General features: G+C 48.9%; 1 protein-coding gene across 16 annotated transcripts in view; it reads left to right on the top strand.

Annotated features, from left to right (window-relative positions):
* AAK1 (AP2 associated kinase 1) overlaps window positions 1–26,746 on the top strand; it is a 128,299-nt gene that overhangs the window by 64,871 nt on the left and 36,682 nt on the right. For 4 of the 16 annotated variants that reach the window (XM_029604012.1, XM_029604013.1, XM_029604016.1 and 1 more), the window contains 8 exons: window positions 7,485–7,697; window positions 7,991–8,208; window positions 9,293–9,450; window positions 10,208–10,324; window positions 10,954–11,049; window positions 18,833–18,934; window positions 19,953–20,054; window positions 20,950–21,063. In XM_029604012.1, coding sequence (XP_029459872.1) covers window positions 7,485–7,697; window positions 7,991–8,208; window positions 9,293–9,450; window positions 10,208–10,324; window positions 10,954–11,049; window positions 18,833–18,934; window positions 19,953–20,054; window positions 20,950–21,063 — 1,120 coding nt within the window. The remainder of the gene's footprint in view (window positions 1–7,484; window positions 7,698–7,990; window positions 8,209–9,292; window positions 9,451–10,207; window positions 10,325–10,953; window positions 11,050–18,832; window positions 18,935–19,952; window positions 20,055–20,949; window positions 21,064–26,746) is intronic. The other 12 variants (XM_029604017.1, XM_029604021.1, XM_029604023.1 and 9 more) reach the window with 8 other exon arrangements.

A 26,746-nucleotide genomic window follows, 5' to 3' on the forward strand; every position in this document is an offset into this window, starting at 1 on the left:
CCCTGTGCCTGCAGTGCAAAGAAGCTCTGGGGGAACCGAGGCAAGGCCCCCCTCATCAAGTTGAGGATTCCGGCTCCAGCAAACTACCCCAGACCTCTCCATTCCTGACTTGGCCCCACCTCAATGGGGACCCTCTGGGAGCACCGTCGGACCCATTACAGTCCCAGGTAACTCTCCTGGGCGGGATTCTTCACAGAGCTGCAATCCTTCATCCACGCACAGTCAGGACCACCTGTGACAAAGCCATCAAAGGCCTTCCCTTTGGGGACACAGATGAGTCGGAGGAAGTTTCAGAACCCCTGGAACATAGGGAAATCCCTCCTGGAACTGAACCGTACCGAACCATGATGCGTTTCCTCTCCAAGGACAAGCTGCCAGATCTCATGGCCACGAGCCTGAGGGCATTGACCATCCCGGATACAATCGCCACAGCAGAGTCCAAGGCCGTATCTGGCCGGGCTCCATCAGGCCTCACGCCATTTCTCAACACTACAGGCCGTTTCAACAACTGATCGACCTGGAATGGAACGCTCCAGAGGCTAGCTTCAAGGGAGGTTAGGCCCTTGAAGCCCTCTACCCCTTGGACCCCTCAGCTAAGGAACTTCTGAGGTTCCCAAAGTTGATGCCCTGGGCTGCGCCACCCCAAAGCGCACCACCATACCAGTCAAGGGAGCAGTGGCACTCAAAGATGCCCATGACATGGCAGGAATCCACCCTCAAACAGTCCTTTGATGTAGCAGCTATGTCCTTACAGATCGCTGCCTGCTGTGCCGTGGTGCCACGCGCCTGCCTGGCTATGTCCAGGGACGCAACTACGCCAATCGAAGCATTAGATCCGGCAATATCATTCCTTACGGATGCAAATTCAGACCTGGTACGCACCATAGCCAAGGGGCAGCCAGAAGACAACTCTGGCCTCGAAGTTGGTCAGCTGACACGACCTCCAAGACAAAGCTCACGAGAATACCCTTCAGAGGAACACTTCTATTCGGAAGCGAACTGGCTAAGTTAGCCGACAAGTGGGGCGTGTCCCCAGTATCCTGGCTACTGGAGGACAGAAACAAGAAGAACCTACGCCCCTCTCCCCGGGCACCCAAGGGCAGAGGATCTCAGCATTTTTGACCGTACAAAAACACACACCACGCACCTCGCCCATCCAGCAGGGGGGACAGTCTTTCGGAACAGACACAACAAAAGAGGAGCTGGCTCGGGCCCAGACCCTAGCCGCAACACTCAATGAGAATCAGCAGACCCATCTACGGGAAGAACCCGTACAGGCTTGCCTTATTATACCAAAGATGGGTTGAAATAACATCGGACAACTGGGTCCTAACCATCATCCGAGAGGAATACTATCTAGTCTTCCACAGCATCCCTCTGGACAAGTTTGTGAATTCACTGTGCTACTCCCCCTCCAAAAGGATGGCAGTGGAAACCACACTGACAAAGCTTCTCGCCCTAAAAGCAATAACACCGGTGCCCACGTACCAACAACTTTCTGGGCACTATTCCATCTACTACATCGTTCCCAAGAAAGAGGGAACATTCCGGCCCATCCTGGACCTCAAGACCTTCAATTGCTACCTGAAGGTACCCTGTTTTCACATGGAAACCCTATGTTCGGTCATAAAGGCAGTACAACCGGGAGAATTCCCAAACTCCCAGGATCTGTCGGAAGCCTATCTCCACATACCGATCCATCACAACCATCAGCGTTCCTACGCTTCGTGGTATTGGGCCATCACTACCAGTTCCAGGCCCTACCGTTCGGGCTAGCTATGGCTCGCTGAACGTTTACCAAGATCATGGTGGTAGTGGTGACACTGAGGAAAGAAGGAATCCTCGTGCACCCTTACTTGGACGATTGGCTGATCAGAGCAAAATCGCCAGAGGAAAGCTATCAAGCAACCACCAGAGTCATGAAGCTACTGCAGAGCCTCTGGTGGATCATCAACCCATCCAAGAGGTGGCTGCAGCCCTCCCAATCTCTAGAATACCTGGGAGTCCGGTTCCACACTCAATGGAACAAGGTTACCCTTCCTCCTACAAGGAGAGGAAAATTGATGGAACAACTGCGAGCATTGCTGAACTTCACTCTCCCCACAGCATGGGACTACCTCCAAGCCCTCTGACTCATGACTTTGACCATAGAAGTCGTCCCGTGGGCAAGGGCTCACATGTGACCCCCTACAGCATTCCCTGCTCTCACGGTGGAACCCGATGTCTAGAACTACTCCGCCCCCCTCTGACTATCAGCGGAAGTTCAGAACCAGCTACAGTGGTGGCTGCAAGAAATCCACTTGAGCAAGGGAATAAGCCTATCCCCACCAGACTGGACCTTGCTCACCATGGATGCGAGCCTGCAACGGTGGGGAGTCCACTGCCAGGAACTAATGGCCCAAGGGCAAGGGGACAAAAGAGTCGGTGTGGAACATAAACCGAATGGAAGCACGAACAGTCAGACTAGCCTGCCTGCGATTCAGTCACAGACTCTGGGGCAAATCAGTCGGTCATGTCGGACAACGCCACTACAGTGGCCTACATCAACCACCAGGTGAACCAGAAGCCAGCAGGTGTCTCTGGAAATAGAACCCCTATTGAAGTGGGCGGAAACAAACCTACAAGGGATATCAACCGCCCACATCATGGGAAAAAACAATGTCACTGCGGACTACCTCAGCAGAGAGAGTCTGGATCCAGAGGAATGGACACTATCTACAGCAGCCTTCCAGCGGATAGTAAACCACTGGGGAACCCCAGCCATGGATCTTCTGATGACCGGGTCCAACACCCAGGTTCCCAAGTTCTTCAACCGAAGACGGGAACCGCTGTCCCAGGGAATCGACGCCCTCGTCCAGAACTGGCAACAGGAGGACCTGCTGTACGCCTTCCCTTCATGGCCACTACTGGGCGGAATCTTCCTCAAGATAGAACACCACAGAGGGCTGGTACTTCTAGTGGCCCCGGACTGGCCAAGAAGGCCGTGGTACGTGGACACGCGAAGACTTCTGGCGGGAAACCCTCTGCGCCTACCTCCGCACAGGGATCTACTCCAGCAAGGACTGATCCTCCACAAAGACCCAACGAGATTCTCGCTTATGGTCTGGCCATTGAGAGGTCTCGCCTGGAAAAGAGTGGATACTCAGGACCAGTGATTGACACATTGCTCCGTGCGCGCAAGTTCTCCACCTCCTTAACATATATACGAGTATGGAGACCAGCGGGAGCTTCTGCCAGGCCAACTCCCTTCCCACCTTTCTCCGCCTTGAACCCTGCCTGGCCACCTTCAAAAAAGGTATAAAAACTTGGCTTTTCAGAAAGGCCTATCCTGAAACCAACCAAACCTAGATGCACCCCTAGTACCCCTCTCCTTGTCTACTCCCCCCCCTCCCCCCTTATCCTAAGGCAATATCTCATTGCCATCCCCCCTCTGCCCCTCCCTTTATCGTACTGCAATTTACAAAATTATACAGTTAAACTGAGGTAAACAATCTTACTTTAGTTGCAACCACTGTAAATAGATCCTTCTGTAAATAAGTTCCTGCTATTTTAACAGTTGTTCTTTTATTCTCCATTCCATGCTACCTATCTTTTCCCTCCTCTCCTGTCTCCCTCACCCCTCTCCTCTTTCTCGCCTGCTCCCACCCCCCTTCCCCTGTTCATTGTAATTTCCTCCTTTTGAGTTAATTGTAAACCGGCGTGATGTGCCATACGAACGTCGGTATATTAAAAAGTTGTTAAATAAATAAATAAATAAACTCGCGGTCTGTCCCTACGGCTCCTGACCTTGAAGACTGCGTTCCTCATGGCAGCCTGCTCAGCCCGTCGAATCTCCGAACTTCAAGCACTATCATGTCGGGAACTGTTCTCAGATTCACGCCGGGATCCATACAGCTGCGCACTGTACTCTCCTTCCTGCCAAAGGTGGTTTCTCACTTCCATCTAAACCAAACCATCTCACTGCCATCTCCAGACGAGCATAAGGACTCTGAAGACTCATGCCTTCTTCGCCACCTGAATGTCGGCAGACTCCTAGTCCGATACCTGGAAAGATTGGAACCCCTACGAAGGACGGACCATCTATTCGTCCTTCACAGTGGGAAGAGACAAGGGGAAGTGGTCTCGCGGGCATCCATAGCCCGCCGGATCAAAGAAGTAATCAAGGCGGCCTACATAGAGGCAGGCAAGCCTCCACCTCTACAAGTCAAGGCCCGCTCCACAAGGGCCCAGGCAGTGTCCTGGGAAGAAACCAAGATGCTGTTGCCCGCAGAGATCTGTAGGGTGGCAACGTGGTCCTCCATCCACACCTTCTCGAGATTCTATCGCCTGGATGTTCAGGCCAAGGAGGACACAGCATTTGCAAGGGCAGCAAGGTTCGGGAGTAGTTTTTGTACAACCCATTGGTCCTGAGTCCATCTGCTACACGCTAGGAAATAAATTACTTACCTGACAATTTCATTTTCCTTAGTGTAGACAGATGGACTCAGCACCCCACCCATGGCTGCCTCGTAATCAAGAATCCTCGGGGGGACCTCCCCCGGAGAGCAACACAAGCACAGGTAAGCCAACCCTTACCTCTAATTCTCAGTGGAGCACAGGACTTGGTGAGACAGGTAATGGTGGTGGGGCCGCTTGGCAATAGTGATCTTAATATGATTAAATTTGATTTAATGACTGGAAGAGGAACAGTGTGCAAATCCAAGGCTCTCATGCTAAACTTTCAAAAGGGAAACTTTGATAAAATGAGAAAAAATTGTTAGAAAAAAATTGAAAGGAGCAGCTACAAAAGTAAAAGATGTCCAAGAGGCGTGGTCATTGTTAAAAAAAAAAAATACCATTCTAGAAGCACAGTCTAGATGTATTCCGAAAGGTGGAAAGAAGGCAAAACGATTACCAGCATGGTTAAAAGGGGAGGTGAAAGAAGCTATTTTAGCCAAAAGATCATTCAAAAATTGGAAGAAGGATCCAACAGAAGAAAATAGGATAAAGCATAAACGTTGGCAAGTTAAATGTAAGACATTGATAAGACAGGCTAAGAGAGAATTTGAAAAGAAGTTGGCCGTAGAGGCAAAAACTCACAGTAAAAACTTTTTAAAATATATCCGAAGCAGGAAGCCTGTGAGGGAGTCAGTTGGACCATTAGATGATTGAGGGGTTAAAGGGGCCCTTAGAGAAGATAAGGCCATCGCGGAAAGATTAAATGATTTCTTTGCTTCGGTGTTTACTGAAGAGGATGTTGGGGAGGTACCCGTAATGGAGAAGGTTTTCATGGGTAATGATTCAGATGGACTGAATCAAATCACGGTGAACCTAGAAGATGTGGTAGGCCTGATTGACAAACTGAAGAGTAGTAAATCACCTGGACCAGATGGTATTACACCCCAGAGTTCTGAAGGAACAAAAAAATGAAATTTCAGACCTAATAGTAAAAATTTGTAATCTATCATTAAAATCATCCATTGTACCTGAAGACTGGAGGATAGCAAATGTAACCCCAATATTTAAAAAGGGCTCCAGGGGCGATCCGGGAAACTACAGACTGGTTAGCCTGACTTCAGTGCCAGGAAAAATAGTGGAAAGTGTTCTAAACATCAAAATCACAGAACATATAGAAAGACATGGTTTAATGGAACAAAGTCAGCATGGCTTTACCCAGGGCAAGTCTTGCCTTACAAATCTGCTTCACTTTTTTGAAGGAGTTAATAAACGTGGATAAAGGTGAACCGGTAGATGTAGTATACTTGGATTTTCAGAAGGTGTTTGACAAAGTTCCTCATGAGAGGCTTCTAGGAAAAGTAAAAAGTCATGGGATAGGTGGTGATGTCCTTTTGTGGATTGCAAACTGGCTAAAAGACAGGAAACAGAGTAGGATTAAATGGACAATTTTCTCAGTAGAAGGGAGTGGACAGTGGAGTGCCTCAGGGATCTGTATTGGGACCCTTACTTTTCAATATATTTATAAATGATCTGGAAAGAAATACGACGAGTGAGATAATCAAATTTGCAGATGACACAAAATTGTTCAGAGTAGTTAAATCACAAGCAGATTGTGATAAATTGCAGGAAGACCTTATGAGACTGGAAAATTGGGCATCCAAATGGCCGATGAAATTTAATGTGGATAAGTGCAAGGTGATGCATATAGGGAAAAATAACCCATGCTATAATTACACAATGTTGGGTTCCATATTAGGTGCTACAACCCAAGAAAGAGATCTAGGCGTCATAGTGGATTAACACGTTGAAATCATCGGTTCAGTGTGCTGCGGCCGTCAAAAAAGCAAACAGATGTTGGGAATTATTAGAAAGGGAATGGTGAATAAAATGGAAAATGTCATAATGCCTCTGTATCGCTCCATGGTGAGACCGCACCTTGAATACTGTGTACATTTCTGGTCGCCGCATCTCAAAAAAGATATAATTGCGATGGAGAAGGTACAGAGAAGGGCTCCCTATATAAGGGGAATGGAACAGCTCCCCTATGAGGAAAGACTAAAGAGGTTAGGGCTTTTCAGCTTGGAGAAGAGACGGCTGAGGGGGGATATGATAGAGGTCTTTAAAATTATGAGAGGTCTAGAACGGGTAGATGTGAATAGGTTATTTACTCTTTCGGATAGTAGAAAGACTAGGGGGCACTCCATGAAGTTAGCATGTGGCACATTTAAAACTAATCGGAGAAAGTTCTTTTTTACTCAACGCACAATTAAACTCTGGAATTTGTTGCCAGAGGATGTGGTTAGTGCAGTTAGTATAGTGGTGTTTTAAAAAAGGATTGGATAAGTTCTTGGAGGAGAAGTCCATTACCTGCTATTAAGTTGACTTAGAAAATAGCCACTGCCATTAGCAATGGTAACATGGAATAGACTTAGTTTTGGGGTACTTGCCAGGTTCTTATGGCCTGGTTTGGCCTCTGTTGGAAACAGGATGCTGGGCTTGATGGACCCTTGGTCTGACCCAGCATGGCATGTTCTTATGTTCTAGTTCAGACACCCATATTACCAGGTGTCGACGCTTCTCGTTTGAGTGCCCTGGCAGTCTCCAGCTAGAAACCACGTCAACCAATCCGAGTAATCAAGTTAATCAAAATTATCCAAACACATATATCCACAATTGCTTTTTGAGGAGAAAACTGAAGAGCAGAGCCTCGTGCACGGGTATATGTAGTGCTGACGTCAGATTGAAATCTGAGTCCGTCTCCAACTGCTATCAGGCGCACACTATACCCATTGGTCCTGAGTCCATCTGTCTACACTAAGGAAAATGAAATTATCAGGTAAGTAATTTCTCCAGTAATAGGAAAATGGAAGTGGAAAAGTTTCTGGTGCCATCTTTTCATCGGTAGGTGAAGGAGCCCCTGCTTTGTCTGGAGACATCTGACCCCTTTCCTCTGCGTCCGCCCCAGGGCAGCTGTTTCCCGTGCTTCTCTTCTCAGAGCACGCGCAACGTAACCATGTGCGCTGTCTGTACATGTTCCCATGTCGCAGGTCCAGGCTATGCAGCAGCAGGCGGCGCAGCAGCAAATGATGCAGAACTATTACCTGCAACAGCAGCAGCAGATGCAGCTGATGGCCCAACAGGCCCAACAGGCTATGCAGCAGAAGGCAGCAACAGCCACCAGTGTTGCACTGAAGCCGCACACTCCACTTCCACCGCAGCAGCAGGCTCCAGTGCAGCCACCTCCTGTGCAGGAGCAGCCGGTAAGTGCGAACATTATCCAGGAGTCAAAGGCGGCCCTCAGTGTGGGACTGAAAATAAATGCAGGGATGTCGCAGGACTCGACTGAATGATGCCCACAAGCTGGCAGAGTCTCTTTCATAAGGCCATCCTTAATATTGTGGAGTGAACTAAGAAAATAAAAGCTATGTGTATGTTTATAACTGAACCGGTGACCATGAGCTGCTGGAGCTTTCTTGAGTCGCAGCATCAAATGGGAAATCACAGTTGCGTTTGAAGTGTCTTTTTTTTTAATTTTTCTCTTCCAAAATGCTAGATGCAGGCTCAGACGAGACAGCCGGCACAGAAGCCCCAGCCCACAGCAGGGCAGAAACTGGGCTCCCTCACCCCTCCGTCGTCGCCGAAGACCCAGCGCGCCGGCCACAGGAGGATCCTGAGCGACGTCACCCACAGTGCCGTCTTTGGAGTCCCTGCCAGCAAATCTACGCAGCTGCTTCAGGCGGCCGCTGCTGAGGCCAGTCTCAACAAGTCTAAGTACGTCACGTGGCCTGCCACTAGGAACCCACGCTCACACGTGGGGGTGGGGGGAGAACTTAAGCAATGCCGTACTGGGTCAGACCAGTGGTCCATCGAGCCCAGTATCCAATGGCCAGTCGGGGCACTCAGAAGCACTCAGATGTTAACGCTGCCTTTCTCCCTTCCTTTACAAGCAAATCTTTTGTGTTCTAGAGTCTGTAGCCGTACATGCTTGCAAATCTTCTGGAAAATCCTCCAGAGTAGTAGCTTAGTATGACAACACAGCTTGGCAGGGCTTTATCCCGGACATTACAGGGGGCAGGAGGTAGAAAGCTTACCGACTTGAGCACCTCACGTGTGACCTAATGTCCAGGAAAAGCATGACCTAGTCTGTCTTAATACTATTATGGAACGGCCTTTCAGAGGAGGCGGTGGATGCAAAAACGGCAACAGAATTCTTTCCTGGGACAAGCACCAAGATCAGCTGTGGTCTACAGCCCTGTAGAAGAAAGGAAATCAAGCAGGCTAGACTGATGTTAAGTCCCTTATGTACCATCAGATTCTGTGCTTCTGTTACCAGGAACATCTTTGACAGCCACATTTTTTTTTAATTTTCTTCCCCTTCTGGCATCTTTGCCACCCACCACTACCACCAAGTTGGTGACAACCAAATCTCTCACTGGTCTTGAGGGCCAGAGGAAAGTCTCCCCTCAGACTAACCCCTAGAGACTTTCTATAGCTAACAGGGGGTAGTGCAGTAGCAGCAGTGGTTTTCCCTGCCTGCTCTCAAGTACATCCTCCTAGCGTTGTGCCTGAGCCCTGCCGGCCAGGGTCTGGGCCAGTGAATTGGCCCAGTTCTGTATTTTGAAATCTATCCCGTTCATGTTCAGTGGCCAGATAAATGTAGTGATATGATGTGATGACAGCAAAGCAAAACTTCATCAGCCAGCTTGCAGTAGAGATTTTCACGCTATTGGGGGCTGGTGTTGGTGGGACTTAGGGTGTCCAGTGGCAGCCCAACTGGGGACGGTTTAGCCTGTCTGGGGTCCATGTTCACATATGATGAGGATTTTGAATTTTTGGGTGGGGTCTTCCTTTTTAGGTCTGCTACAACCACACCCTCTGGCTCCCCAAGGACCTCTCAGCAGAACGTCTATAACCCTCCAGATGTTTCAGGCTGGAATCCTTTCGATGATGACAACTTCTCCAAACTGACAGCCGAAGAGCTGCTGAACAAGGATTTTGCAAAACTGGGGGAAAGTAAGTTGCCAGCTTCTTAATTTTTTGTGTTATTTTTAGCAGGAATAAAAACTCAATCTTTTAATAAAAACATGGCCACCTGCTTTGGAGAGAAACTGAGGAAGGTGTGAAAGGGACCTAGTTTTGCTTGTTTCTGCAAGGAGGAGATTGTGGGAGTGGGATAAGGGTGAGTGCTCAAAAGGAATTTAAATCTTTATGTATAAACTTAATGGGTTGACCTGATGTGTGTTATCTGTGTCAAGTATGTTATTTCATAGAATGATAGGGCTGGAAGTTACTTCAAATGGTAGAGTGCCCTGTGTCCCTGGACAGATGTGAGCTTAACCTGCGCTTAAAACCTTCCCGTTATGGAGATCCAACCCTTCACTAACTAATGTAGTCCAGCCCTTGATTTACCCCTCACAGTTAGAATATTTCCTGGTGTCTGACAAAAATCTCCCTTGCTGCAGTTTAAACCCCTGGCTGCTTGTATTTGTCTTTAACATTTTTAGTGTTCCTCAAGGCCTTCTGTGTATGTGTGACTGACAAACTCCCCTGTAGCATCTTCTTGGTAAGTTCTGCCATAGATTAGTGCTAGCACCGCAGAGAGAAAAAATGTTGTCCTGGAAAAGCTGCCAGGAAATGTGACCATCCCTTTGCATTGTGGGAGTTTCACCCCCTGGGACTGGCTTAGGCTTTCCCCTTTGGCCTAGCCAGGCTGCCTTCAAGCCAGCAGACCGTGCCCTGACCAGCTGTTGTGTTTGTTTTGGTGCTTCAGGTAAAGCAGGAGAGAATTTGAGCAGTTCAACGGAGAACCTGATTGCAAACCTCCAGCCTGCTCCAGCAGTGTCCCAAAACGAGGCCTTTGGGTCATCTCAGTTTGCCTCCACCTCAGGTAAGCGGGAGAACGGGAATGTGGAATTGTTTTTGCCCTGGAGGGCCAAAGCCGGGGCCATGGTGTGCTCTGTGCTGGGGGGGTCTTTGCAGGTCTAAGGGTGCAAGCATAGCCTTTGGGAGAGGCTGGGAGGAATCTTGTGTGATACGAGGGTATTGCAGAACACAAAACAAGTTGAAATCAAGTGATTTGTGTTGGGTGCAGGGGAGGCTATGGGTGGGGCCAGCCTTCAGTGTCACTTCTGTGCTTGTGGCACCTGCTCTGTGTGGTTAGGACACCAAATGGCCGGCTTTCCCAGACAAAGGTGGAAAGGAATGGATGTGACTGAGCCGTTGCAGGATGACAGGCCGTTAGAGCAAGAATAAAATACAAACATGAGCATTTGGGTGTTAGAAAATGAGAAGGATGTGGTTGGGGCAGGTTTTTTTTCTTGGGAATTTCACGCAAGTATAATTTCTGCCTCTGTGCTTGCTTGGGTGGTGATTTCTCTTTATTTTTTTTCTGGCTTGCTTTTAAAAATCTTTGCCCTTTTTTTTTTTTTTGGTACACGGACTGTTTTCTGTTTCATGGTTTCTTTCTTTCCTCTTTCTCTGTTTTTCTCCATCCACTGCTTGCTCTGGGTCATCCAGCTGAAAAAGCAAAGGACATTCTGAGTTTGGACAGTAGCCCCCCGCTGGTGACCGCACCTGACCCATTCCTTCCTCTCCCTGTCTCCAGCACGCCAGGTAAACTCTGCTGCTGTTGCATCTTGTGAACAGCTGCTGGAACCTGTGTTCCCGCCTTGCTCTGTGGACTGCCATTTTCCCCCAGTGTCTCATGAGCCTAGGATAGTGATAACCTGTCTTTCCTGTGCATACCCTGGATCAGTCCAGACAAGTGGGTTTTCCATCCTTACTAGCAGATGGAGACAGAGAATGAAAACTTCAGGCATTGCTACTTGTAGTCCCTCAGTATTTCTCTGTCTGCAGCAGATGGTAGAGGTGCAAACCTGCAGTCTGGAGTTTGGAAAAAAAATTTAGGAACAGGAGAGAAGATTCCTAACAGGAAGGCTCCCCGAGGTGTTAGGTTCCTTTGTAGGCCATCCCTCTGGTGGAACAGGGCAAGAAGGGGGTTGGTGCTCCCTGAGCTAGCTCGACCCTTGTAGATCGGGGGGGTTGCGACAGCCGGGGATCCTAGTTCCTTCACCCCTGCTGGGTCCTCACCACCTTCAGCATCTTCTCCTGGCATCCAGAGGTAGGGAAGTATTTCTTTTACCTTTCCTTGCTTGGTGTGTCCCTTTTTTTTTTTTTTGGCTGAGGAGACTGCTGAGGAAGCTTGGGCTGTTGCTGATTGGCCTGTCTGCCGGGAGGCAGGGTCTGGTGAGTGAGACCGCCATTCATCCGACTGCTGAGCCAGGGGCTTGGGAAAGCATCAGCAGAGGCTATTTTTAGGTCCGATTGCGCTGACATGCTGCTACCCGCTCAGTGTGGGCAAATTTGTCATGGCCTCAACTTGAAACAGGCACGTCTCAGAGCGACCACATTTTGCCTGGAGTGTGTGTCCGGAGGGGTTGGGACCTCTGCAGGACTCTCGAGGGGCGACCAGAGCACAAGGTCGGCTGGGTCAGTCCTGGAGACCCGGGGGTGGGGGGGCGGTGTCGGAGGAGCTGGTGGCCATCTTTACTGCACATGGTGGGTCAGGCTTCTGCTCTAGAGCCTTGGGACTCCCCTCCCCTGCTGTTTCCCACTGAGCAGTGTCCTGGTGGCAGGGAAGGGGAAGAGGCTCAGGGGGACGCGGATCAGGACCCCTCCTCTTCGGATCCAGAGGCATTTTCAATGGATTTTGTTCTGCTCCTTCATAAGGCCTATTTGGCCAAGAGGCCCTTACCCAGGAAGACCTGGGTGGCTAAGAAGCCTAGGGACCAGAAGCAAGCTGGATCGGGAGGAATCCTGTGGTTCCTGGGGCTCGAACAATCCATGGCAAAAGGAGACATGTTGGATGAGACGGATGATCTCAGCTGCGGGAAATTCTGGTGGATCCAGACAAGGACCCTGTTAGCACGTTGGTGGATCCAATGCAGGATTTGGACGAGTTCTCAATCACAGAGAACGACGATCCTTGGGTGGTCATGCTGTTCCGTAGGAAGGTGCTGGGTCCGCTAATTCCCCAGGAGTTGGATGAGTTGGGAATTAAGGTCATGCAGGAAGATTTGGACGATGAGGGGGTAAACCTGGCTCTGTTGTGGCTGCAGGGACCCCCCCTAAGACTTTTCTGTTGCTTAAGAAGATGAATAAGTTGGTGGATTGGGAGTGGGGAGTCTCCTGAAGCGGGCCTGAAGGTAGCCAGAGCTATGGCTAAGTTATATCCCTTGCCAGAACAGACCTTGGAGTCGTGGAAGATTCCCAAGTGGATGCAGTGGTGTCTGCAGTGACCAAGAAGATGACCATTCCATTGGCAGGCTTAGCCGCTCTGAAAGGTATCCAGGATCGGAAGCTGGAGACTGCTGAAGAGGCTGTTTTGAGGTTTCAGCTTTAAGCCTTTGTGCGATGGTATGCGGAAGCTTGATGCAGAGAGACTGCTTGTGCTGGGTGCAGAAAGCACATGAAAAGCAATCGGGGACGATGGCTGAGGCTGCTCGCTTGGAAGTGGGAGTGGCCTATGTGGCAGATGCCCTATATGACATGATCCGGACTTCTGCCAGGAATATGGTCTCTGTGGTGGCGGCGCGGAGGCTTCTGAGGTTGTGAAATTGGTCAGCGGACGTGTGATCTAAAGCTCATCTGTCTAACCTCCTCCCCTTCAAGGGTAAGCTGCTGATCTGAGAGGATATTGAGTAACACATGAAGTGGTTGGGGGGAGTCGAAGGGTAATAAGTACCTGAGGACAAGAAAACTTCCAAGAAGACTTTTCCCCCCCCACAACCTCTGTTTAGAGAGATGAGGTTTCGTTCCAGCAGGAGCCCTTTACCAACGACGCAAAAACAGAGCTCAGGCAGGCAGCAGTTCTTTCGAGCCTAACGTAGACCTCTGCAGGATGGTGGTGCCCAGGGGGAGGCAGAAGTAAGATGGCCAATGAAGGTGGGCTGGTGTAAGAACATAAGAACATGCCATACTGGGTCAGACCAAGGGTCCATCAAGCCCAGCATCCTGTTTCCAACAGTGGCCAATCCAGGCCATAAGAACCTGGCAAGTACCCAAAAACTAAGTCTATTCCATGTTAGCATTGCTAATGGCAGTGGCTATTCTCTAAGTGAACTTTTTTTTCCAATACAAACACTCAGTTTGTATTAAATACAAACACTCAGTTCTTTAAAAGTCTGCAGAACACTCAGTTCTGCAGACTTTTAAAAATAAACACACTACCTACTGCTTACTAGCTACCTTATTGACTGACTCTTTAAAAATACAGTCTAACTTGTTGTTCACTGCCTTTCTGACCATTAAAGGCACAAACAGACAAACACACTAAATAATATTCCCAGATAGTTAACTTTGCCCCAATACTTTTAAAAAAGACAATGTCCCAAGCAAAAACTTACTGATTCCTTTCAGCCACTAGCAAGGTGATCCTCTCCTCTCAGTGTTCCCACTGGCTATTGGAGGGAAGCTGACCCTTTTTTTTTACAAGGAATGGACCAAGATCACATCGGACTAGTGGGTTCTGGAGGTAGTAAGAGACTGATACACCTTAGAATGTTCTTGTCCGCTCAGGGATGGCTTTATAATCTCCTGCGGAGTTTCCCTGTCAAAGCAGGAGACGGTGCGGGATACTGTGCAATGGCTGCAGCTCCTGCATGCCATTGTTCCAGTGCTCCCTCAGGAAAGGGGACAAGGATGATACTCTATGTATTTTGTGGTCCCAAGAAGGAGGGGACTTTTCGACCCATTCTCGATCTGCAGATTGTCAACGCTGCCCTCAGTGTGCTGCATTTTCAGATGGAGACATTGCACATGGTGTTAGCAGCAGTGTGCAAAGTGGAGTTTTGGGCGTCATTGTACTTGACGGAGGCCTACTTCCATATCCCCATTTGGGCTGGCACTGGAGGTTTCTGAGGTTCATGGTTCTGGAGGAGCATTTCCAATTTCGGGCCCTTCCCTTTGGGTTAGCGATAGCGCCGCAGACTTCCACAAAATTAATGGTGGTAATGGTTCAGCACTCAGGAAGGAAGGTATTCTGGTGCACCTGTACCTAGACGATTGGCTAGTCCGGGCAAAGTTGGAAGTTGAGTGTTGTCGCTCAGCGCAGGGAGTTCTGCAGATCCTGGATTGGTTGGGCTGGGTGATGAATCTGGCAAAGAGTCATTTGGAGCCAACCCAGTCTTTGGACTATATGGGGGCATGCTTCAATACCCGGATATGGAAGGTGTTTCTGACTACAGAGAGAGCGGTCAGAATCAGGTGCTGCTTCTGCTGCAACTTCTGGTTTCCAGGATCTGAGATTATTTACAGGTCCTGGGTTCCATGGCTTCTATGCTGGAATTAGTTCCATGGGCTTTTGCTCACATGCATCCTCTGTAGAGGGCTCTGATATCCCATTGGAATCCGTTTTCGGAGGATTTTCAGCTTCCTTTACCGCTTACGGAGGATGCTAGGTTCAGTCTCTCGTAGTGGCTGTCTTGGCACAATCTGGAGAAAGGTGTGGATCTGGAAGTGCCTGATCTCGGTGGTGACTATGGAAGCCAGCCTCACAGGTTGGGGGGGTGATTTATCAAGGGAAATCGGCCCAGGGACAGTGGTCACCAGAAGAGGCATCCTGGTCCATCAATCATCTGGAAACAAACAGTTTGCAAGGCCTTGCTGGTATTTCTCCCGTTCATTCAAGGTAAGTCAGCACGAGCGTTCTCGGACAATGTGACAATGATGGCATACATCAGTCGTCAGGACAGAATAAAGAGTCATCTAGTGGTGCTGGAGGCACAAGAACTGTTTAGGTGGAGAGCCATCTGGCGGGAATAGCTGCGTCCCATGTGGCCGGAGTGGACAACCTGCAAACGGATTATCTCATCAGACAGCATCTGGATCCAGGGGAATGGGAGTTGTTGGCGGAGGCCTTCGCCTTGGTTCAAGCCAGGTGGGGCAGGCCAGCGTTGGACCTCATTGCGACTCCAGGAAATGCAAAGACGGTTTGGCTTTTCAGTCACAGGAGGCAGGTTGGTTAGGAGGCAGACGCTTTTGTTCAGTCGTGGCTGACAAATCTGTTACTGTACGTGTTTCCCTGTGGTCTTTCATAGGTCGGGTGAGGTGTTGCTTCAAGCTTCATCTGGGCAGGGTGATTCTGGTGATGCCCGAGTGGCCATGTCTGCTGTGGTTTGTGGACCTGATTCGTCTAGCGGGTAGACTGTCCCATTTGCTTGGCTTATCTGCCAGGGTTGTTGTGGCAGGGACCCATATTTTCAGACTGGGTGGATCGCTTTTGCCTAGTGGCTTGGCTTTTGAGAGGTGATGGGGCCGCTTGAAGGGATTCTCTGAGCATGTGATTACGACTGTTTCAGGTGCAGAAGTCCTCCATGTCATTGGCTTATGCCTGGGTTTGGAGAGTGTTTGAATCGTGGTGCTTGCAGAACAAGGTGCAACCTTTAAAGGTGTACATTCCACAGGTTTTGGCCTTTTTTGCAAAGCAGCTTGGCTAAGGGATTCAGGGGGCAGTTTTAGGGTCTCCTTTGAGGTAGGGTTCAGGGAAGACCATTGGTGTCTCATCTGGATATGATTCGCTTCCTCAAGGAGGCAAAGCATTTGCATTCTCCGGTCCGGAAGATTTGTCCAGCCTGGAATCTTAATTTGGTTCTTTGGGTGCTGTGTGGTCCTCCCTTTGAACTGATTAGAAGGGCTTCTTTAAAGGATTTAACCTTGAAGGCTGTTTTCTTGGTATCTATCTGTTCAGGTAGAAGGATATCTGAGCTGCAAGCACTGTCATGTAGGAACCCTTTCCTGCGCTTTTTGGAAGATGGTGTTTCATTGCGTACGGTTCCTTCCTTTTTGCCTAAAGTGGTTTCCTCTTCATCTTAACCAGACGGTCGAGCTACCGGCCTTTCCGAATTTGCCTACGGATGCTCCTATAGCGAGGGAGCTTCACTTATTAGATGTGTGGCGGATTCTTTTGACGTATCTTAAGGTGACAAATGCCTTTCAAGAAATCTGATCATCTGTTTGTCCTGTTTAGTAGAGCCAGGAAAGGGCATAAGGCTTCCAAGGGCACGATTGCTAGATGGTTGAAAGAGGCGATAACTTCGACTTACATTTTTAAGGGTCGGTTGGTGCCTGAGGGGTTGAGAGCACATTCCACTAGGGTGCAGGCACCCTCTTGGGCAGAGTGTCAGCTGATTTATCCACAGGATATTTGTCGGCCAGTGACGTGGTCTTCTCTTCATACTTTTACCAAGCATAACCGCTTGGATGTGCGGGCACAAGAGGAGGCATCTTTTGGGGAAAGCGAGTTTTGGGCGGGCCTTTTGAGTTCCACCCCCGCCCAGCATAGGGGGGCTTGGGTACATCCCACTTGTCTGGACTGATCTGGGGTACGCATAGGAAAGGAAAACTTGGTTCTTACCTGCAAATTTTGGTTCCTGTAGTACCATGGATCAGTCCAGAGACCCGTCCCCCTTCTTTCGAAAGACTTCCTCGCTTCTAGATGTTGCTGCGATGGTATATGACACATGCAAATTTATTGTAGTTTTAGGGGGCTCCAACTTTCAGTCTCTGGGCAAACAGTTTATTGGGGTTTAAGTTAGGCATCTTGGCTTGGGTACAGGTAAATATTGAGGCACTGCAGGTGGCACACTCAGTTATGTAGCAGTGTCTGAAAAGTTTTCATTCTTTGTCTCCATCTGCTGGTAGAGATGCAAAACCCCACTTGTCTAGACTGATTTGTGGTACGAGAGGAACAAAAATTAGTAGATAAGAACCAATTTTCCTTTTGGAGCCCTGGCAGCCAGTCGGGTTTTTCAGGATATCCGCCATAAATATGCAGGAGTTACATTTGTGTTTGCTGAGCCTCCAATATGCATGGTGTATCACTGTGGATATCCTGAATGAATACCTGACAGACTATAGGATCCCTGGAGAGGGGTTTGGGACCCTCTTTGTTACACTGTGAGCTTCCGAGTGTGAGAGAGCTGGCAACTTGGGAGAAGGTCTGAGTGTCTGTAGCACATTTTGTTATAGCAAGGACCGTGCAGACCAGTATGGGAGGGCTTTTTCTGGAATTAGAGAGCCATCTGATTGCCCCCATGCACTGAAAGGCTACAAGGACCAGGCGTTCTGTAGCGTAGCTTAGCAGCTGGAAATGGAGTTAATAATCTCCCAGCAGGACTCTGTATTGATTATGTAAGGCAGAGCGCAGGCTGACAAATTTTTTATAAAGGAAAGAAACGCATGTATTTATACTTTCGTAAGTAACTAGTGAGACACACTAGACCCTCTGTATTAGCGTCTAGCTTGGCATGCTCTCCTCTTTCATTAATTTACTGTTTATTATGTGATATGACGAAAACTATTCTAAAGCAACCTGTAATGATGCTGGGAGAGGTTTTTTTTTTGTTTGTTTCTGTGGATTTAGCCCTTGTTAATGGGTTAGATTTCCAGTGCTAAAGTTTGTTTTTTTTTCATTTGTCCACACAGCAGGTTATGGATAGCACAGGCAGTAGCCCTCAAAGGTTTTTCTTTTTTTGCTTCATTCTATAAACCTTTGCCTCTGGCCCTGTATGAGATGGATCAAGGGGCCTTGGGCCTTATGCATATGTCCAGATGTCCCAGCAGAGTAGCTGACGGATAACTGTAGCTGTCCAGCTGATCTGGCACATCCAAAGGCAATGGCCATCTAGAGTTAGGCCCTGGGGATTTTGGAGTGCCATCTCAGTATTGTGAAAACTATTTACTTAGGGGGAGAGCAGACCCTAGTTGGATAGATAATGAATACAATGCATGCAAGCTAGCCTTTCTTTTAGTTGTGGGCTTTGTGATGTCATGCTATGGAACTGTAGGGCCAAACCTAAACCTCTGACCAATCAGATTGCTGAATTTCATTGTATGATGAGTGTTTAATCTCACTTTTTGCATCATTAAATTTTATAGCATTGGCTTCTAAAATAAAATGCAACCTGCTAAGTCCCTTTTTTCGGCACTGCTGTGTATTGGTACTGCAGCATATGAAAGATCTCTCAGGGTTTAAAGCAGCTGCTGTTAGCCTAACTGCATTGGAGATTCCCTCTTGATTGGCCAGAGGTTAGCTGAGCGCTGTTGAGCAGAATATATGCAGAAACCTTGTTAATCTTTCCAATTCCATTAATTGATGGAGTAGCCCACTCCCCTCCTGCAGTATGTCTGCAGTAACCAGGCATGCCTCACATGGGCTGCCTGGCAAAGACTAGAAAGGCAGCTCCGGTCCCCAAGAGAAAGTGATCTGGGTTACTGGAGCTTCACCATGAATATTTATCAGACATATCTGCATTCACACAGTCTTCGAGCCTATAAGCCTACTCTGTTTGCTATATATATTTTTTTTTCTTTGATTGTTGCTTCCTGCTTAACCCAGAGAAACTGATTGAGGGTCTCAAGTCTCCCGAACCCACGCTTCTGCTCCCTGACCTCTTACCTCTGAGTGACCCCTTCGGTAGCACTTCAGACGCTATGAATGGTAATGTTTATGGCTCGGCATTTGCTGTTCTGTCATGTGCTCAGTTTTTGCATGCTTAGCTCAGTGCACTTAAGGAATAATGTGAGCCTTTCGTTTGTTGAGCAGACTGTACATGGCACTGTACAGAATCAAACGCAGTCTCCTACAGAAACGAGCTTGCCACATCACTGGGAAATCATGCCATGTGAGTGCAGGACATGCGTGGTGTGCCACGTGACTCTAGGGCGAGGTTCCCACCCTCTCCCTTCCTTCCCCCCTCCAGAAGAATTGGGAGGTTTTACGTGACCCACCGTACACACTACACTACGCTGATCCTGTTACTGAAGCTTTACAGGGCAGTAGTGAACGTTACAATCTCTTAAGTGTATCTTAGGTTTGCATACAGCCAACGTAGAGACATTACAGTATCTTAGAGTGGGGATAGGAAACCCTGAGGGATACGCAGCAGCAGAGCTGAGACTAGAGCTCAGGAGTTGCTGGTTCCCTGGCCTTGGTGTGTAGGATGAGGCACAACTTGCCGTAATAAGTCTGTTTGTTCATCCCAGAGAAAGATTTGCTGTGAAATGGGGGGGGAGAACCCCCAGAAGAATGTTCTGTTCACGCCCCCCTCCTACCCACATACCTGCATTCATTTAAAATTGAAACGAGGCATAAATAAGACCTTCTGTTTTTTGAGCAGTCAGAGGTTGTCAAAGTGACTTGCAGGATATTCTGCAAGAATGGGATCTCTGGGTGGTGCCTATGGCTGTTCTGTGGCCTGACTCTCATGCCGCTAAGAACACGGTCTTCGCTTTATAGCCTTTCATTTCCACAGTAATGACTGTTAAAGAAGAACACAAACATTTACCATGCAGGTAGATTTGGAAGTTTCCAGAACATCCACAGAGAAATCGAGCACGAGGCCACTTTATGCTCTGTGGCCTTTGCTTCACTGTAAATGATTCTGTGGGAAGCTTTTGCTGTGCTCAGATTTTGTCATGTCCCCTGCCGCTGAACCTGATTTTCTTCGCTGTGAAAGGTAAAGCAGAGGTGGCTGTTGAGAGCCTCATCCCTGGACTGGAACCCCCAATGCCTCAGCGCCTTGTGTCCCAGACCGACTCTGTGGCTTCAAACCGGACAGGTTTGTACCGAGATTTCCTGGGTGTGTGCAGGGAGGGGCTTTGGGGTTGCAGCACTGAGGTCCCAGGAGAGAAACCAAGGGAAGTGCTGTGGTGGGATATCCCTTTTGTGGAGGAAACCACCCAGTACATGTCAGTCTTAAATATAGTTTTGTTCTTTTTTTTTTTTTTTTTTTTAAGCATAGACAAGCCATAGGAGGGGAGGAACTATGCTACACCCCACTTCCCCCCCCCCCCCCCCTAGTTCAGCCAGCAGCCTTATTCCTGGCCCATGTTACGTGTGCACACACTGCTCCTGCAGCACTGCCATGGACCCAAGGTGCTTTCATTCCCCACGCCTACTCTGAAATGTTGTGTGGAAGGCAAAATGAGAACTGAATCCTCGGGGCAGAAACACAGCGTATGATGGTGGATAAGAACCTGCCCACTTTCATTGCCAGAGTAGTGCTGTGGATAGCGATACGTATCTGCCTGGCGCTCTCTTTCTCCAGATGAAACCTGCCCTCAAGCCACTTTCGTTCATAGCCAGCGTGGAGGGGGAGCTCTCCACCCTTTTGTTTTCTCTCCTCTCTAATTCCTGTATCCCATCTCTAGGTGTCCATATATTGTGCAATGACTGGGATTCCCTACCCTACCTCCTATCTCCTCCCACACCCCCTGAGGAGGAGAAACTGAAGAGAAATTTCAAATAGATGGGGGGGGGGGGACATGTCTTACATGTCTTTTGGGGGTATTCTTTTTGCTTTTGTTTCCCACACAACCTTGCACGTCTCTTCCGTTTGAACTGCTTCTGCAAACTCTCTTCTCTCTCCGTTCTCTGTGGCTTGGGTGTAGCCGGGGGTACTGACGCATTCCTCTCGTTTGCTGTTTAATGCTGTTGATGCCTCCTGGATTCAGATTCTCTCACTGGGGACGACTCTCTCCTTGACTGCTCCCTGCTTTCTAACCCAGCTGCTCCTGATCTTCTGGATGAGTTTTCTCCTGCTGCGCTCTCCACGCCAGCTCACGCAGGTAACTCTGCAGAATGTTGATGCTTTTCTTGCGGCATGACTTTTTTTTTTTTAAATTTCTTCCATCCTTTCACCTCCCTTTTGTAAGCTAATCATCTCAGATCCACACCCAGTTGCTTTTCTCCATGAGATAAGAGATGACCCACTGCGTTGTCAAATGATTTTATTCATCCGGAGAGGGGGGAGCTCACTTTGTAGGCTTTGATGCGTTGAATGAATCCCTGCCTTGCAAACAAGACTTAAGAACGTCAGTCTGTCTCGTAGGTACATCTTCTCGCCCATCTCTGAGCGATGTCTGTTGCTTGTCTTAGCGATTTAGCAGTGGTATAGGCAAGCAGGATCCCTCAAAATATGGCCTGCTCCCTCTCTTAAGACTCCTGCATAGGTCTGTTGCTTTGACTAGATTTTTAAAACATTTTAATCTCCTATATTTTTGTGGTGAATTAAAGATGTGTGTAGCTGTTTTTTTTTTTTTTTTTATTATGGTCATGCCCCTTACATTCAAACATTAAACAAAATTCCCTGAAATCTAGATTGATTGGGTCTGCAGAGTCGGCGTACTGCCTGCATGAGGTTCGGAGGAGGAGCACTATAGAGGCACCCGACTTCTCCCGGGGAGCATAATGAAGTAGGAAGAACTTTCAAAACCTTTAAACAGAGAGAGCTTCCCATGGAATGGGAAGAAAACCCCCTCATGATGCTTGCCTGTTTTTGTTCTGATTATTGGTGACTAAATTCTGTGTTTCAGCAAAGCTAGATGTTTCTAGTATTGCCACTTAGGCTCACAGATTTGGCTTAGGGCATTGATTTGTAAGAGTTGCTTCTGTTACTAGTGATGTACATGTGAGAGGTGTCATGGTGTGACTATGACGTCTCTGCTCCCAAGAGCCCTAAACCCTCTGTGATTCCTGGGGAAAGTTATGATCCTTGTTGGGGGGGAGGGGGGTCAGGCAGCCATTAGTGAATGGACGTCCTGGATCTTTGACTTTCTAGCCACTTACCTGTACTTTTCCGTTTGATAAACTCCATTTACCATTAATTCATTTGGAGGTGGGGGGGGGGGGTGTCAGTCTGTCCTCTGGTGTTACCTGTGCTCTTGAGGCGAGGAAGCTGAAGGCTTTGATCAAATGGCTGTCCTATGAGAGATGCTGCCATCTAAGCCAAGTTTGCTGTAGTTTCTGCCAATCCTCAATACGTTTTACAAACCCTTGGTTGTCACAGGCATGGGTGGGATACTTTATAGGGTTCCTTTTCTCTGTCTGTCGTGTCTGTGTTGGGTTCATGTTGACTGTGCTCCCTAAGCAGTATCCCCCGTGGCGTCTGCTGCTCTCAGAATTACAGCAGCCATCAAGCACATCTACTTGTCATATACAGATGTTCATTGGCTACCTGAAATTTAGACTGGTATAGTTACAAGTGTGGCAGTCTTGAAGCATTCTGATTAATGGTATGAAAAATGTAATTCCTCTAGATCAGGGGTGGCCAAAGAATCAGAATGCATAGTATCAGAGTCTCAGGTTTTCAAAAGAAGAGGGCAGTGTTGGGGGAGGAGGAGTCCATTCCCCCCCGCCCTTCCTGCAGTATCTCTCTCTCTAAATCTGTCCACCCTGTCCCTACCAGGTTCAATCCCATCCTCTTCCCAGGAGTTTTTCTCTATTCTACCACCTCTCTCAATTCCATTCTCTCTCAACCCCCTCCATCATGTCTCCCCAAGTTTCTCTCTCAATCTACCACTTTTTCTTCACCAGTCTCACTTTCATTCCCTTCACCCTGTGCTTACCAGTCCTTTTTCTAAATCCTCCCCACCAGTCACACTCTTTCTCTCTCCCACCCTGTCCCTAGCGATCTCTCTCAATCCTCCCATCGCTCTCTCAGTTCCTCTGTGATGTCCCACCATCCTCTGACTAGCATCTCTCTTTCTCCATATCCTCTGCCCAGGGTTTTTCCCTCTTGTCCCATCGGTCTCTCTCTCTTCCCCCATCTTGTTCTTATCTGTCTCTCGGCAGCCCCAGCATAGCAGTCCCCAACCCCCACAAGAAAACGGGGTCAGAGGCCCTAACGTTAACATGTCCCATCCCACCCCTTGCGCCTCTTTGCCCTCTGCCTTCACCCACTTTTACTCTCTCCTCTGCTCCACCCCTTCCTTACTTTCTCTCTTCCTCTGACCCCCCCTCCTCTTCAGCTCTCTTGCGTATGCCTTCCACTATTACTTCTGACACACTCCTTCGCTCCCAACAGTCACCCTATATTTGAAGTCTCTCTTCCCAGAAGCATTGACCCCCCCCCAATGTATGTCTGTCACCTCCCAATTGCATTCTCTGACTTCCAGCCCCCTGCCCCCCCCCTTCCGCCTATTACCATATCCACCATGCCATCACGCCTTCTGGCTCTATTATCTTTTACCCCTTCTTACTCTCGCGCTCTCCCTTCCATCTTCACTACCTATGGCTCTGTCGCCCATTCTCATGATCTCTTCCTCCCCTTCACCCTTTGCCAGATACACACTCATCACTATTTCTGCTCATCCTGACCCCATTTCTTTTTTTCATCCCTCCCCACCCCAAATAACTAATTCTGGCTTTCTTGCACACATACTCCCTCTACTGACTCTTTCCTATTCTTTTGAATCCTTTTTACACCCATCCCTGGCTCTCTTATGCCACCTGCAATTCCCCCACATGGTATTCTAGCTCTGGTCCCCTTGTATCTGTTGTAGAACAGTTATCAGCATGGACCTTGGAGAGGAATAAGGTGCCAGACAGTCCAATTTGTATTGCTGACTTCAGGGAGATAGGGTAGGAAACAATGTTCACCCTCTCCTATCTCCCCCACAGCATAAACTCCATCTTATGGCGTTCTCTCCCCGGCCCTTGCAGTGTTCATCCATTTTCATATTACTGCCCCAGAAGCATTCACCTTCTCCTTCAAGAATTCACACCCCTTGCCTTCCCCAACATTCACTTCATCATTGCTTCCCCTCCAAGTATTCATCAGTTCTATTCATCCTCTTCTTCCTTCACTCCTTTTGCTTACCAGAAACCATTCTGGCCTGAGTGGACCTGTGGGTGACTCACTCCTCCCCTCTGCTGTCAGCTGAATCCCAAATATTGAGCTGATGGGATTGGGGCAGTGTGTACTGCAGTCCCTTCCCAGTAGACCAGAGAAGAGCCCTTGACTCCCAAGCAGCAAATGGGGTGAGGGGTTGGACAGGATAGGTGGGGCAGGAGTAGCAAGATGACTGGCTCTCCTTTTGCTGTCTTGTTAACTCCCTCACCTCTTCCCTCCCTTCCTATCTTCCACTGCTGCTGATGGCAGATAAGGGGGAGGAATAGAGCAAGGATGGGCTAAGAAAAGCTTCTGATCCCTGCTGCAGCTCCTGCCTTCTGTCTCTGCAGCAACTAGCAGCATTGTGAGTCAGGAGGGGAGTAGGGAGCAGAATGGCTGTTTCTGTTCGTAGTCCAGACAAATGGGTTTTGCATCCTTACCAGCAGATGGAGGCAGAGAACAAAAACTTTTGAGGCACTGCTTCATATACAAGAGTGCCACCTGCATTCCCTCCATATTTCTCTGTCTCCAGCAGATTCTAGAAGTGCAAATCTGCAGTCTGAGCGAGATTACTTAAAAAAAAAAAAAAAAAAGAAGTGAAAGATAAGAAATTGCCATGCTGGGTCAGACCAAGGGTCCATCAAGCCCAACAACCTATTTCCAACAGAGGCCAAACCAGGCCACAAGAACCTGGCAATTACCCAAACACCAAGAAGATCCCATGTTCATTGCATGTACCCGGATTAGTCCAGACTCCTGGGTTTTGCCTCCCCTCCAACAGATGGAGACAGAGAAGTTTTAACGGACTCCGTCCTATACCCCTGAGGTGCCACCTAGAGTCTGTCAGTATTTCTCTGTCTCCAGCAGATGGTGGAGGTGCAAAAGTCTGGGTTTGGTTTAGGTTTTTAGTTTGGTATTCGTTCCTTCGGGAATCTTGAAAAGACAAGGATTTAGTAAAATAAAATAAAAAATAAACAAAGAGAGAAGATATCTCTTTAAGCCTCCTAGGGGGTTGCTAGGTCCTGGTGGGACCTGGTAGCAGAGGGTTGGGAGCCCTGTAATTGCCCGCGGCTGAGGGTGATACTGGGGAGCCCGGTTCACTCACCCTCTGAAGACCTGCACACAGGAAAAAAACAATGCTGAGCTGATTTATTTAATTTCTGAGCCGGCCTAGCGGTCTCTTTTGGCCCTTCTTTCCTTCCGATGCTGTTTTCGCCGTCCTTTTCAGTTCCTACGAGCTCCCAGGGGTTTGTCTTGGTCACGCTGGTTCTTTTATTGGGCCCCGATACTAATTTAGCTCAGGGATTATGCCGCATGGTGTGGCCTGCAGGCCGGAGTTTGTACCGGTTGCTTGTCGGGAAGGGAAGGCTCTTTGGGGAAGCCAATTCCAGCAAAATCGCATTGCAGCAGCTCTAGAGCACGCAGGGACCCCGGGAGGGCAGAATTTCTGTAGCAGTCTCAGGACCCTTTTCTCCTCAGCGCAGGTACTGAAGCCTTACTGCGAATGTTCAGGGAGCAGGAGACGGCTGCCCTGGGGGAGGGCAGCTCCCCGCCACCTCTTTCGCCGCATCCTATTGCCCCTGGGGGGGGGGGGGGAGACTTGCAGGCAGCTCAGATCTCTTCCTCAGAGGAGGAACAGGGGAAAGACTCGGATGAGTCATCTTCCTCGTTCTCCTCCAATTTTGTTTTGTTGCTGCATAAAGCCTTCAAAGCATGGAAAGCAGCAAAGAGCCAGGGTACTAAGAGATCCCAGCATCGCTGGGGTTGGGATAGGAGCCTCATCACTCCAGAGGTGTTACCAAGTCACACAGTGGCATAGAAGCCCCCAAGGCCAGACGCCCTCTCCGGTCCGGTGGACAGTTCAGATACGGACAGTGCGGATGAAGGGGAGTCCCCTCCACAAGCCCCTGGTGAGGGACCAGATGCAGATCAGGATTACCAGCTCCAGCTGGCCAAGCCAATGGGCACGCCACTAGTGGAGGGCGATAATCCCAAAGTGGTCCACCTGTTCAGAAGGGATGAACTGCATCCACTTATCCCAGCCATTCTGGAGGAGCTGGGCATTGAGGTTCCTCCGGAGGACTCAAGGTTTGGGGCTATGGATCCGGTGATGGTGGGGCTCAGGGGTCCAGCTCGATCCTTTTCGTTTCATATGCCAGTTACAGATCTTTTGTTTAAGGAGTGGGACACTCCGGACCTTGGTTTAAAGGTAAGTCGGGCTATGGACAAGTTATACCCGCTTCCAGAGGAAGCGCTGGACCTCCTTAAGGTCCCTAAGGTGGACGCCGCGGTCTCGGCAGTGACCAAGAAAACCACCATCCTGGTAACAGGAGCCACTGCCCTGAAGGATTTGCAGGATCACAAATTGGAGTTGCAACTTAAAGATTCTTGAGGTTTCCGCTCTAGGGGTCCAGGCTGCTATGTGCAGCAGTTTTGCGCTATGAGCCAGTCTCCGCTGGGTGCAGGATTTGCAAGCAGCAGCATCCCTTTCTGCGAGTGAGGCAGTGCAAACGGAGCACCTGGAGGCGGCGGTAGCTTACAGTGCTGACGCGCTTTATGATCTGTTACGGACTTCTGGCAGGACTATGGTCTCGGCCGTGTCTGCCCGCAGGTTCCTCTGGCTTAGACACTGGGCTGCG

This window comes from Rhinatrema bivittatum, chromosome 5 (assembly GCF_901001135.1).
Source record: "Rhinatrema bivittatum chromosome 5, aRhiBiv1.1, whole genome shotgun sequence".
NCBI classification, from domain to species: domain Eukaryota; kingdom Metazoa; phylum Chordata; class Amphibia; order Gymnophiona; family Rhinatrematidae; genus Rhinatrema; species Rhinatrema bivittatum.